At 38.7% G+C, this 14927-nt stretch overlaps 1 protein-coding gene across 1 annotated transcript; it reads right to left on the minus strand.

Annotated features, from left to right (window-relative positions):
- Nucleotides 1-197: 197 nt before the first annotated feature.
- hspa4a (heat shock protein family A (Hsp70) member 4a) lies at nucleotides 198-13644 on the minus strand. The gene is made up of 19 exons (XM_086012666.1): nucleotides 13312-13644; nucleotides 11189-11246; nucleotides 10975-11115; nucleotides 9625-9747; nucleotides 9037-9136; nucleotides 8208-8341; nucleotides 7890-8134; nucleotides 7740-7816; nucleotides 6745-6896; nucleotides 6559-6665; nucleotides 5119-5252; nucleotides 4660-4841; nucleotides 3687-3764; nucleotides 2842-2991; nucleotides 2268-2393; nucleotides 2076-2183; nucleotides 1853-1972; nucleotides 1099-1260; nucleotides 198-867 (listed from the first exon to the last, which is right to left on the minus strand). The coding sequence occupies exons 1-19, from the start codon at nucleotides 13416-13418 to the stop codon at nucleotides 667-669; spliced, it is 2505 nt and encodes an 834-aa protein (XP_085868792.1). The 5' UTR covers nucleotides 13419-13644; the 3' UTR covers nucleotides 198-666.
- Nucleotides 13645-14927: the final 1283 nt, after the last annotated feature.

The following is a 14927-nucleotide window of genomic DNA, read 5'->3' on the forward strand; positions in this document are numbered from 1 at the left end:
TTTTTAAAGTTGAAAGTATGATTTTGATTTTAAGACAATTGAGTGTTACGAATTCCAATTTCTCAGAAGGCTCAGATATAGTTCATGACTTTCAATTGGTGCCTTTTCCACCCCACTTGTGTAGTAATTCAGTCACATTTGCTTACATTAGAGGCAGTATCACACACTCAAAACTAATTCCAGCAAGACAAGAAAAATCACTTCATTGTCCTTGAGGTTTATTTTTTCTTTTTTGATGACATAGCAACAACAGCAGCACCTGGGCGAGCATTATGTAGAAAAAACACAAACAACCAGTGAAGAATCATACAACTAAAATGAGAAAAGCCAGACAACAAATGAAATACTGCATGAAAGTAAGCTGTCGTCGTTTGAATCTGGGTACAAACACATCCGTCCTTTTAAATCTAAATACAAAAAAAAAAAGAAAAATCACTTTAAAGTGGATAAAAATGTACGTTATGTTGAACTCTGAGCCTTCCAGATTCTTCAAGTCGGCACTTGACAAGATATACTGCAAACATATTAACGTATCCCAGTGTGACTATTGCAGATGAACTAGTTTGTAGTCAAGAAGAAATAGAACAAGTCAATGAGCAGTACAGATATGGGAGCGCTTCTGGATCCTTACAAGTGCGACATAATCGGGGCAAATAGCGCAAAAAGTTAGTCAATGTCCATTTCGGGGAGTTTGTTTTCCTCCGTTTTCTGCTTTGTGTCGGCGGATGTGTTTTTGTCCGAGTCGGGGGACTGGCTCTCTGTCGTTCCCTCCTGTCCGTTGGTGGGCCCGTTGTCAGTCTTCTCCTTTGGCGGGTCCACCTTGGGCTTGGGCTTCGACAGCACAGGATTGCACGCCGAGTAGAGCTCCTGTGGAGAAATAAACAAATTCAACAATACATATAGAGCTGTGGTTAACTTCTCTTTGACAGTAAGAATGTTCAAAATATTACTTAAAACATGATCTGACCCCGGTTTAAATGTGCTGTTTTTAAATAAGAACATCCTGGATGCCAGCAAGCGTCACTGGATGGAACCGATTTTATTCTACATTGGAGTTTCGAGTGTATGGAATGGAACAATTGGCCATGGCTTTCTAACCTTGGACTTGGCGTGGATCTCGCTGACTTTGACTACTGGGTCAAGCGTGAGGTTGTGATTGTTTTGCAGGTTCATTTTGTTGTTCATCCACGCCATGGCGTCGTTCACCTGCTTCTCCACGCGGGTCACTTCCAGCTCGTCTAAGTGGGCATACTGCTCGTCCTGTACGGGAGACATCATTAAAGAGTCATTAAATGGTGACGTGGCTGTTTTTTACATTTTACACATTGACAAACTAAGTCGCATTTATGTTTTTAAGCAAATCCCCCCTTGTCTGGGAGAAAAATCTAATAAAATAACAGTAATTTCTAAGACAACAGGTTTGTTTCTTAAGAGTGTTATGATTTTCAGCTGTGTCGTTACAGTAGAGGATAAATCACAGCTTTGCAACTTAAATAATTAATGAGCACCATGTCTGTGCTAACCAAGCGCGATTATATCCATGATTGCCTTCCATTGGCCTCATCTCTTGCCCTATGCAAAACAATGTGAAAATGATTCCAGTCATACTGGCTTTTTTTTAAGGGGGAATTAAACTCTTTGGAATGGGTCGGAAAAGTTGCTAAATATAGCAAAAAAATCACTAAGTTGGCAACACTGACTGTACTTTTGTAAACTAGCTCAGTGGTTTGCAATCATGTTAGTGCATGTCAATGGGGACACACTTTGAACTACGGATGCAAAACAAATTCATAAATTGTCTGGACATGTGAACTTGCATTAACCATTTAGGCTAGCATTATTAGACTGTTACCTTTGCCTTGTAGGCGTTGATGACCTTCAAGTACATTTGGATTTGCCTGCCCAGCTCCTCAAACGCCCTCGGCCGCTCTTCAGCTTCCATGGCTCTGTCAACAATAGGTTGCCCGATTTTCTGTGGGCAAGATGAGACTTTTTTAATGCATATTTCAATTATTTATCAAGTAATCTTGGTTACTCGGCACCAATGCCAAGCAATACTTTCAATAAAAACTTACCTTCAGTTCTTCCAGTTTATCAATGTAAACTTGCTTCTTTTCATCCTCTCCATCCTCATAGAGCCAAGTCTCTGTGTCCTCCAATTTTAATGAGAATGTGTCACGATCCTGCGTGTGGATGCACACAAATAGCAAATAGAAAATTGGGATCAAACAAAGCCATTTTTTGAAATACTTTTTTTTTTTTCTCACCGCTTCAGTGACAAACTTCTCCAAGGGGCCGAATAACTTGTCTCTCATGTCGTACACATATTCTTCCACATTGTTCTTGGAGTCGTTCCTCTCCTTCTCCAGCTTGTCTTGCATTATCATCTTGCCCTAAAGGCATGACCACAATCAGACGTGACCAGTGTGATGAAAATGGTCGTATTTAGGTGAGGAAGCCAGACAACAAAGTCAGCGTGTATACAATGGAACCCCTACTTTATTTTTCCACTATTTTGTTGTATCTGCACCATAAAATGACAAAAAAGTTTTTCTTTTCTGTTATATTCAAAGTGGCACTAATTTACTGAAAAAAGGAACATGGCATGGTTTCATATGAGAAGAATTGTTTTAAAATTAATTTTTTTAAATAAAAATAAGGATATCAATCAGTATCCAGGTTCTACTTTGGAGGTTCTACTGTAAATCTAAACTATTTTCGAGTAGCAAGCACTGTTGTTTAAGTATTTTATTATTATTTTTTTTTAAAGCCCAACCTTTGACTTAAGCATAACTACTTTGAGTATATGCTGGACATGCCTGGTGCTTTTTAGAACATTACCTCATTCTCCACAAACGTATTTAGCACATTAGAGGACAGCTGCCAGTACAAATTGGTCTCAATGGGCAGCTCCACCGTCTTTGTTTTCACTTTGGGCTTCTTTGCCTGAGGCTCGTTCTTCTTCTCCTGCTTGCCTTCCTCTGTGGCTGTCTGAAAATCATGAGTGGGGAAAAATGTTTTAAGATGGAACTTCATATTGTATTATCACAATCCCCAGATGTGCCCTCTAGAGCAGTGTTTTTCAAACTTTTTTGAGTCAACACATTTATTTCACTGAAAAAATCCCGTGGCACACCACCAGCTGAAATTGTGAAAAAAAAGCTTATTCCAACAATATAAGTGTTACATTGTTTATATTTGCATTTTTTAACATTGAAGAATTATGTTATATTATAACGTCTTGAAAAGGAATTTCCCGTAAATAAACACAAAGGAAAAATTATTTTATAATGTTTCATACTGATACTCAGTGTGAAACATGGGCCTGTTTGGATAAACAAGCTTCACTAATTCGTCTATAAACAAAGACAATTAGCTACCTGCTGCTGCTGCTACCTGCTGGTATGGAAGAGTACTACAATGTAGCAAATACATGATTACGCTACCAGGCGCTAGACCACACAGGCACACAAATTAGATCATTTCCCAAGGCACACCTGACAATATCTCGCGGCACACTGCACAGAGTTTGAAAAACGCTGCTCTAGAGGCTGCATATTGTATATGAATTACATCCAATCAATTTGATTGGATGCCTCAAAGGGCAATGATATGATGTATTTTTCTTGTATACGGTACCAATTATGTTTTATGTGAATCGAGTTTTCAGAGTCAACAACTTTTACCTCCATCTCCTCTGTGTCACCTTTCTTGTCTCCCCCAGGAACAGTTTTTTGATCTTCCTTGTCTACTTGCATTTTGTTCTGATATGACAAAGAAAAAGACAACAACAGGCAAACATGATGTAAACGTCAGCTACCTCCTCCAGATATTCTGCAATAGTGTTAGAATTAATGAGATACAGAAGTAACACCATAAATGAATATACACCTTTTTCTGTGACACTGAAAGAATACAATGTAATGCAAACAGTTTTTTTTAAACATAAACTATAACAAACAAATAGCTAATGCTTGCTTTAACCAAATGTCAAATGGGCCTATTAAGATCATCATTTGTAGTTATTGTACCATTGTTATTATGTTAAAGGACACTTGTGTTATGCATCGGTATTGGTAGAAAAAACACTCGTAGGCTGTAAGTATGAAACCATAAGTACGGCAATAACTGAAATAGATCTCTTGTGCCAGATGGCGACATCATCTTATGCATGTCGGGACCATTGCAAACAGAGTATCTTCAGTTACTTACTTTCAAATGAAAACAAGTAATAAGATATAATGCATTACATTTTGGAAATTGCCCAACACCGCTCGGCGGAGTATATTGCAACGACTACTAAGGACCAGAGAAGCATTTAGAGCGAAACAAAAGAAACTCCTTGTACCTGCCTGCTACATTCCGTACTGATGACAAAACTGAATGTTCAGGTAAGGTGTGACCAGAAAGGCAGTGCAGACGTGAATCTTTATTCCCTTTTACACTGCCTGCAAAAGCCACTGTTTTTTGCCTCATTTTTTCATTTCAGTGTTCTGTATAAACAGCACCGATGTTTAATAGGGGAGCCAAATTTGACCCAGCAATTTTCCTACCTCTGGCAGCATCAGACCATTCAACAAGGAAGGATATTGCTTGTATTTAAGAGCACAGTAAACCTCCGTTTTTATATGGGGGATACACTCTGCACACTACGCATACCTCCTCATCCTTAAGCGTGTGCTCGGTCTCCATCGGCTCCTCTCCATCTGTCGCTTTCAGCACCTCTACGAGGGAAGCGCTAGCCACGCTGAACAAGCCGTGAATGTTGACTCGAACTTTGACCTTCACCTTGGCACTCTCTCCGGATAACTGAGGGACCACGTTTTGGATCAGGAACTGCCCTGTGGGGGAGAGATGGAAATGGTTAGCTCCTCTACTGACACACACTGATACAACTCTTGAACCTCCAGCAAACACCTTTGCCACTCAAAATGTATGCAAATAAAAACAGTCAGCGGAGAGGCATTCCTGTACGTGCACATGCAAACTGAAATGACTGAATTAAGAATTACTGAAGATACATGCAAACTGGTTAACCGTGACATATTGAAACTCCTCCACATAAACATCCTCATCTGTTTGTGCGATTGATGAAGCACCCTGGCCGGCTTACTTTACCTATGGAGGTGTTGGGGTAGGACAGCTCCTTGATGTTGTTGTAGTAGGCTTCAAGAAGGAAGGCCTCCTTCCGATAGAAGGTCAACACTTTGGAGAAGGGAGCGGCGTGATTCTTGGGGAAAACCTCACAATCGCTGCAAAGGATCAGGGATCAGGTCAAGAGAATGTCATGGAAAAAGAAAACGGCTGTTCTTTTATTGAAAGGGAGTGGAGGCTAAAGTAGAAATGCATAGCTGTAGACAACTACAACATACTTCTTTGGAATTTCTTATGCACTTGGACGAAAGCACAAATGTAGCCGCGCTACCCAGTTTGACAGTCTCATCTTGAAAGTTTCAGAAATCAACTAATTCAACTTATTCACTACAATAATAAACTCGCCAAAATTCATCATGGCAAGCAAGGTTCCTTAGTCTGACTATAAGCAAGAGATTACGTTTTATTATTGGTCTTATTTTATACTCAACCCATTAAGGCGGGGCGCGCATAACTGTGTTTCTACTACTAGAGCCGGGAGTGCTGTTGCGTCTTTCTACCTTTAAAGCCAGGAGAGCGTCATTCTTTTTAAAAAAAAATCCAATTCTCTGTCTCTTAACCAATGAAATGCCACAGAATATACACGTGACGGTGTCATAAGCCCGCGGAGGATGTTCCAGAATTGTTTTGAGTCATAATAGCACAGGCCGTCGATCGCCGGAGCGCTGAAATAAGTAACAGCCAGTAGAACCAGTCAAATGTGATATATGGTTAAAAAATGTTTGTAGACACTGACAATATCGACAGCTTTGTAACAGAATAGAGGATAGTAATTACCACTCGATATTGTAATTACAAAATAGTGCTTCTCTTGCACTGACACTTTATTTTTACATTTTTGATTTAAACAGAAAATAATAATAAACCCCTGCCTGTCAGAAAGCCACATGTCTAAGCTCTCAAATTCTTTTGGAATTCTGTTTCTGTTACGGGATGAGACAATTACTTTGTAGGTGTTGAATTTCTGGGAAAACGTCAGGTTTTAGAGGGTGATTCTATAGTTGCCCTTAGGTTTTGGGGAGCTGTTGAGCCAGACGCTTTAGGCTTTAATGGGTTAATACACAGTTTTTAACGGTTAATAGAGGACGTTATAAAAACGGTCAAAATGAAGATAGTGATGACCTTTTGGGCCGATGTCATAACACACAACATTCATCCACCCGATTTGTTTTGCGCTTGTCATGTTTTGGTCATAACTTGTGGGTGAGCCGGAGCCTGTGACAGCTAACATGTATGTTTTGGAAAACATGGAACCCAGCACCTCAGAGCTGTGAGGCCGAAACGCTAACCAAGAGACCAACATGCTGCCCACATGTGAACATGTTCAAATATGGCACTTTTGACAAGCGTTTATTAAAAGCATGGAAAAAAAAAAAAATCTTATCTCAGTCAAAAATGTCTTACCTCAGTCCTTCCTCTGATGCAGAGTTCCATTTAATAGAGACAGAGTAAGGGACAACGTCCGTGATGGAGAACTCTCTGACTTTGAAAGCCGGAGACAAGATGGCGCACTGTGTGGAGGAAAAAGACATTTGCGGCTTGTCCTTCAAACTGTATGACAGGACCCAAAACCTGGCATTTGTACAGTACCTGCAGCGCACAGCCTCTGACCACAGCCTCGTCTGCATTCAGAGTGGTGCTCAGCTCTTTGCCGAAGAACTTGCTGATGCGTTCCTTGATGGAGGGAATTCTGGAGGCGCCGCCGACGATCTCCACTGCGTGCACGTCTTCTTTCCTCAACTCTGCGCACGGAACAAACCCAACTTGTATCACTACTTCATTTTACCACAGAACACTCAAATCTCAATTCTTGATGTGTTACAGCTTGTTCAAAAATGGAGTTTGATCCCACAAAATATATGGTTTAAAATGTTATATTGCGTGTGACAATGCACAACACTGGACCTCATTTGAGCCAGCATAGAAGTGGCAATAATATTTGTGTATTATGGGCAGAATGGTATCCTAGTAGTTAGTACTTCTGCCTCACAGTACTGAGGTTCCAGGGTTCGGATCTCATCTTCAGCCTGCTGTACGGAATTAGCGTGTTCTCTCCGTGCTTATTTGGGGCTCCAAATTGTCCATAGGAGTGAATCTGAGTGTGAATGGTAGTTTGTTTATGGGTCCTGCGATTGACTGGCAACCAGAGGGAAACTAGAATTGGTTCCGGCCCACCCACGACTACACTAAGGACAAGCACTATAGAAAATCAATACTTGTGCGACAGTTAATGTACAAATAATGATGTAATGTGTCACATTTGTCTTCTTGTTATTGATTTAAGCTAATATCAAGATTGTTTTCATCATGTTAAGACTGGTAACCTTCTCACACCTGTAGGACAGGTATGAGGCTTTAAACACTGCCTGTCCAGTTAATAAACGTTTTATGATGGCAAATATTTGTATTCTGAAAATGATTATTCTAAATATAATTGATCTTAATGGGAAATGTTGTCTGAAACCACATCAAAATGGAACTCAATTGCAGAATGTATCATGCGAGATTCTTGCGGTTTCACCGAATGTAGTTGTACACATGCTGACATTGACAATGCAGCTACCATTAAAGTGGTATGCACTCACTAGCTTGTTCCATGACGCTGCGCAGCGGGGCCTCCACTTTGGCCAGCAGCCCCGCACACTTCTCCTCAAACTGACCTCTGTGGACACCAAACAAAATAGTAATTATTATAGATGATGGTAACACACACATGTAGTTTATTTGTATCTCACCTGTTGAGCTTACTGGACACGTCAATGTCATTCATGAAGCATTCGATGTTTAGGGGCAGGTCGGACGAGTTGGCGCTCATCAGTTTCTTGAGCTTTTCGCATTCCTGGTAGAGGCGCACCAGCGCGCGTGGCTTGGACCTGACGTCCAGCTTGTACTTCTTTGCGAAGTCCTCGCAGAAGTGGCTCACCAGAATGTCGTCAAAGTCCTTCCCGCCCAGCTCGGAGTCGAACGCTGTGGCAAGGATCTGGAAGGACGAGCGGATAATATTTGACGGCTAAGCATGTCTGCGTGACCATACACCTCCAATACTTATTCACCTTGAGCTTTCCCGTGTTGAAGGCACAAACGGACACCTGGTAACCAGAGTGGCCCACATCGACAAACACAACAATCCTGGGCTTCTCTTCTGGACCTGGCAGGTCCTGCTTGTAGATACCATAAGCCAAGGTCACTGCAATACACAGACAATTGCGATGTTAAGTCACTCTCCTCATTACTGCAACATTGAACTGCCTTAAGTGGACTTTGCTGAACGATATTCCCCCCCCAAAAAAACAACAGGCATCTTTGCTAGGAAGGCAAAAAAATGTCAGCAGACTTGTTAGTTAATAGGTTTGTGGGAGTTTATGGAAAAGTATAAATCAAGGTTTCAGCAAGTCAGTGAAAATAGGCAGTCAGACCAGAATGGCATACATGAGTTTGTGACTGTGAATTATATGACATTTTTTATGTTTAACAGAAAGATCTGCTACACAATACCAAACCCAAACCGACATCTTTCACTTTGATAAGTGACATGTCTGGCTGAGAATGATTTACTTTACGTAACTTCAAAACTCCAATCCTACTTCTCTTCACATGTTCTGAATTTTTCAAATTTTATTACACTAATACTATTAAAGAGAGTCCTTCTTTTGCAATAAGTGTCATGGTTTTTTTTTGTTTAAATTTATATTTATTTATATTTATATTATTTGTATTTTTTTCAAGCCAAATAAAACATGCTCACTGAACAGAGCTCATATGAGGTATGCTGACCTACCCGAAATTTCAGATTGTATGATGGTCTATCAGTGGATTTTGATTTTTGAGGTTGCACTGTAATAATAAAGGGGTTCTATATACGGATGGTGTGTGCCAATGTACCGGCTGTGGTCTCGTTCATTAGTCGCAGACAGTTGAGGCCGGCGATCTGGGCGGCATCCATGACAGACCTTCTCTCTGTGTCTGTGAAATAGCAGGGAACCTGTGGACGGGAAAAGTAGCATTAGCTTGTGTTTTGTTTTTGTCATTTCTAGCAGTTGAGGATATCCTAGAGGAGAATGAGGGCTGCGAGAAAACAGACGAATAGAAACTTAGTATTAGCCAAGTTTGTACGATGCAGTGGAAAAGGGGCCACCATCACTCATTTGCCTGGAATCCACAAAAAAGGAAAAAACTCTACACAAAAATGAGGAGCCTTGGCCTGTGGGGGCTTTGAGGGACCAATAGTGAAATTTACAGATTACTGACAAATTCAAGAATCAGCACATCTCATTCGTTGTAACACTCATGATATACAGTGTGAAGTGCTTCAAACTACATAAGTCACGAGGACAGCCGGCAATGTATTTACACACCCCGGAAACTGATTTTTTAAAATTCATTTATTTTTTTAGTTGAATGCATTTCGTGGTTGAGCTTGTGATTCATTTTACTCGTATCATATGGTGGTAATGAGGCGTAGTTGCTTACAGAGATGACGCAGTCGGCCACTGGTTTCTTCAGGTCACTCTCAGCCGTCTCCTTCAGCTTGGTCAGCAGCATGCCAGCAACTTGCTCCACGCTGAACAACTTCTCCTCCTCCATGTACATCACCTGACATTCAGGAAGTGTTAGTAGGTCACCCATTTGTGTTCAAGTAGTAGTTGGTTGAAGGGTTATGAGAAGAATGGGCAATGCCCAAATTAATTGAAAAAAAAAAAAAAAATAACAATAAAATCTGGGGAAAAAAAGAAAGTTGAAGAAAACGAAAAAAAAACAACCTACAAATGAGAACTGCCGAACAGCGAATATTCTACATTGTAATATCTCGAATCACCAGTAGGTGGCAGACATGTCATAGTTGCACTTACATTGGATCTTAGAATGCAATGTGAGTAGGTCAATTTTTTTTTTTTTGGGCAGATTTGGTATTATATGCAGAACACCATAGTCCCTCAATAATATTAAAAATCTGAGTTGATTTTTGTGAAAAAAAATATATAAAATGAGTTCTTGCATTGGTTCCATGTGCAGAAATGTTGTGCCGTCCTTGAATGTTTTTTTTTGCAAGAGAGCACTTTGCATGGGGGAAAAAATTACAGTACGTAGTTATTTTGTTTTGTTGTCTTTTTTATATGCATTGAAAAATGTATTCTGAAATTGAAATATATCAAGATCAACTATTCTGTCCATATTTAAAATGCTATTTTTGTAGTACATCTGGTTTGGTAGTGTGTGGTCCTATGTGGCCACCCGAGCAGCACTGATGAAAAATCATGGGCCTTCCAGCATTTAAGTCCCTGTTTTTTATTACTGTAACAGTGATGCTAATTTTTGTTATCCCGTAAATGGCGTTTCGTATTATGTTACATTAAGGTAGTAGACTTTCGATTCGAAATTATGTGGCTTGTTAAACAATTTGGTGCTTCAATATACCGTACAATTTTGAGTTCCATATTGTTTCGGGTGTCAGATTCATACAGTAAACTTTAACTGAGTGGTGTAAGATATTTTGGATGTTTGTCTGCCATAGCTGCTTAAGGTATTGTCCCCTCCATGCATAAGAAAATATGCTCCAGTCTACTGCAACGTGCTCATCAGGCTTTCGTTCTTTAAACATACAGTACCTATTTTTCTTTTGGGCATAATAAACAAGCTGAAGTAAGGACGCTCGGCCTCTTTTTGAAAAAAAAATGTTTGAAATCTACTGAACTAAAGTGTCAAGCCGAAAAACATTTGGTATTGTTTTTGCCGTTGAGGTATCATGGTACTATTTGTAGAATCGTTATACTGGTGTGACTCAAACATGATCACTCAAAAAGGCTCCTTAACAGATCTCACCTTAATACCAGTGAAGCCAGACGGCATCTGTGCAAGGTCGTACACCAGGTTGGACTTGGCCGACTGAACATAAGGATCGGAGAAGGCCCGGCCATGGAATCGCTTGAAGCCCTGAACCGTGTTCTTACAGTTGGTCACCACCTGGACGCAAGTAGCGAAGGATGAACATGACATAGTTCACTGTGTATGTAGTTTTGGCGAAGGGCATACTCACCTGGCTCTTCGCAGCAGCTCCTATGGATCGATTCCGTGGTCCAAATGAGACAAATGACCTGATATCACATACAAGTTCAGTTACAACACATGCTTGAGTCCTCTACACTAGCATCAACAGAGGAGTTTTTGAATACAATCAGTAACAGTGAACCCCTGCTATTTTGTGGGTCATTATTCAAAGTTGTTTTTTTTTCTTTTCTCTATATTACACCTTTCCGCTTATTGGGGGTGGCTCTGGAACATATGCCCGATGATAAGGTGGTTCACTGTTTGTTTTTCCACCAATCTCAAATCACAATATTTCTTAAACACACACATTTCTTATCAAAGGCCTGTCAACGCTCATGAAGTGGCGTGCACGAGTCCACTTGTGTCCCACCGGGCCGTGGTCAAAACACGCCTGTCATCACACACAAACACATATGTCAAACACAAGTGTTGTGTGTGTGATGTCAAAGAGCGGTCATATCTCTTAGGAAACAAGCCTGACAGGTGCTGGTCCAATTTCTTGTGGTATAGAAAAAGGATGGATGGATGGATTGATGGTTCCTTTATGCGTGTTAGTTTCCTCAAGGTCAGTGATTCCTTTTTTAAAAAAAAAAATCATTAATGAATTTTATCTTACATTTTCTAAACCTTAATTTAACATACAAAATATTGGTTTTATTAAATCTGATAACACGTTTTCATCAATTTAGAAAAAGATGTTTAAAAAAGTACTTCATTTGTTAATCATTGAGGAGAATTTTTCAAATTACATTTGTCTGCATATACTTTTTTGTTTTACTTTTTACATGTACTTACGGTTTTTTCATGTGCATTTCTTCAATTTATATAAAAAAATATTAATGCAAGTGGAGTAACTTTAATTTATTTATTAATAATATAATTCATAGTAATTGTTTCTATTTGGTGAAATAAATCTTTCAAACATTAAGTCTTTTTTTAAATTCAACACAGTTCTCATGAAAAAGCATGCTCATGGCTAATATATTACATTAAAAAGGTATATTATTTTTCTACTCAAGAAAATTAATTTACAAATGAAATATGAGTTTTATTAAATCTGATTAGATTTTTCCCCGTCAATTTAGAAAAATATGATTGAAAGGTACTTCATTTACTAATTAATAAGGAGTATTTTACAACTTAGATTTGCCTGCATGTACTTTTTAAAAATTATTTATATGTACTTACTGTTTTTCCAAGTGTATTTCTGCAGTTTATATAAAAAAGTACCAAGGCACGTGTAATGTAATAAAGTACTTAAATTGTAGTACATTTTAATTTACTTTTTTTTTATTAACCAAATATTTCAAATACTATTTTTGGAAATCCAACGCTGTTGTCATTATAAAGCATGCTCATGATACGTACATTATTTTCCAATCAAGCAAACGTAATCTTACATGCTGATATGCCAATTCATATGCACGTTTACAAACACATTTATATTATTCTAATTACGTGTCTTTTAAAGTTGGACAGGCATAAACAAATAGTATGCAGTGTATCGCTGTAAATGAACATGGCGAATAATGCAGAATAACTGCCAAATCTCAAGCAAAAAAATTAATATTCAAATAAAGTTATTTCCGTATGTATTGCTAGAATTTTCCAACAAGCATGGCCTACTGTCGTCACCTTGGCAGCGCGGTATGCGACAACAAAACACACCAGTTGGGCGGTGCTTGGACCACCCAGCCTAAATCAACGCTAATCGTAAGACCCGCACCGCCCGCCCGCGGTTGCACGGTAAATGAATTCAGCCTCCGAAATGTACAGTTAATAAAAACTATGATCTTGGCTAACAAAGCTAGCTCGAGTGGCCAAACGTGGTTGCTCTGTGAACACGATGCGAGCTGTAGCCACATTCGTGACACTTGTAAGATTTGAAAAGAAAAACAAAACACTGAAACAAACAAACGTTAATTTAAACTTTAAATCAAGGTGGCTGGTTTGAGCATTTAAAGAGAAATCAAGTTTGGCTACTAGCGGCGAGTCATAAAAAACGCTTCGTTCACGTGTGACATTATCCCAACACCGATGCGGCAAACTATGAATAAAAATGCATTTCGCTTGATAATTGTCATAAAACATAACTCAGTGACAGGTACTTACGGTGTGCATCTGTCGCTGAACTCGTTCGCTATGGTCTCGATCCCACCGGCTCGGGCTACAGCGACATAGCAGCTTTGAAAGCCCAAGTCAAATCCCACCACAGACATCTTGAACCGAGTCTTCAAACTTCACTTGAGTCGTAACCTGTGGTTTATTATCAATATATCGCGCGTACGGCTCCAGTTATAAAATGGTGTAAAAGTCCAGCAAAGAAGTTTCAAGGATCCCTTAAGTTGGTAAGGTACCCTGTAGTCATAATCCTCACCGTTGACCCGGCGTTTCCGATCTGTACTGCTTGCATGCAGTTTCAATAGTGGTCTCCGCCAAGTCTCGTCATCAGGTGTCGCGAGATCTGGGTCTTTCCAGAAACATCGTTCTGGATCTTTCTAAAGGTGTGACAATTCAGCTATTCTACATATTTCCAGAACGTGTTTTAGAACATTTCAATTACATTCTGTTATTACTATACGTATACTATGAGTATATTTAAACATATAATTTATTTGTTAATTTTCAAGTGGAATAAGTCATGTTGTAAATTAATATAGTAGTTTTATTAGTTTGTTTGAGCTATGGTTGTTTTTGCTCTATTAATAAAGTTTATAATATAATATAATATAATATAATATAATATAATATAATATAATATCATATCATATCATATCATATCATATATCATATCATATCATATCATATATCTTTTTAACATGTTTTTTTACATTCATATATAAGCAGTTTGGATATCTGTAAACAATTAACCAATTTTACAAAATACAAATTAAAACTTCAAACGTTAAATACAATTGTACGCTAATTAATTTTTGAAAATTTCAAATTTAATTATATTCAATTATTAGAATATGGATTCATACTCCTCCTCCTCCTCCTCCTCCTCCTCCTCCTCCACCTACTACTACTACTACTACTACTACTACTACTACTACTACTATAAAACAAAACAGATGAGCAAGGTAAATAGAAAAAAAGTTGCTGCGACTCGGCTTGTCCCATCAGTAGTTTTACAGAATTATTTAAATCAGTATGCAAATTTATTACATAAAATCTATTTAAAAACATTTCAATTGAAATCAATCACTATCAAAATGTGTATATACTGTAAATAAAAAATAACTTCATTTTGAAACAAATATTTCATTCAATTCACGATTTTTTGTTCTTCCAGGGCTGACCGATACATAGGGGGGCTGAGAAAGTATACATTTTAGAGTATGAAAAGTGCTATATAAATAAAATGTGATTGATTGATTGATTGATATCAAAGAAAATGCTGGAAGGGCTTAACTGGAGTTACACAGATTTCTGATGCGGCTATTGCCCCTCCGAGCGCCGGTGTAGTACCATCCTTCGTTCAATTGCTTTGTTGAATAGTATTTAATGAATTCCTTCACTTTTCTATTATGATACAGGAAAAAAGGAAAATATATATATATATATATATAAAACACACATACGTTACATAAATGGTGCACCTTGCTGATAGGAGATAAACTGCTTTTGAAGAAAACTAGTACAGAAGTGTGTTACAGTGTTTGTGATACGGTGGCACTGCCAAAAGAGTCAGTATGGGTGTTAATGATGGCAGTTGAATGTGGGAG

Source organism: Filicampus tigris, chromosome 17 (genome assembly GCF_054856515.1).
Source record: "Filicampus tigris isolate MCC_2025a chromosome 17, RoL_Ftig_1.0, whole genome shotgun sequence".
Lineage (NCBI taxonomy): Eukaryota > Metazoa > Chordata > Actinopteri > Syngnathiformes > Syngnathidae > Filicampus > Filicampus tigris.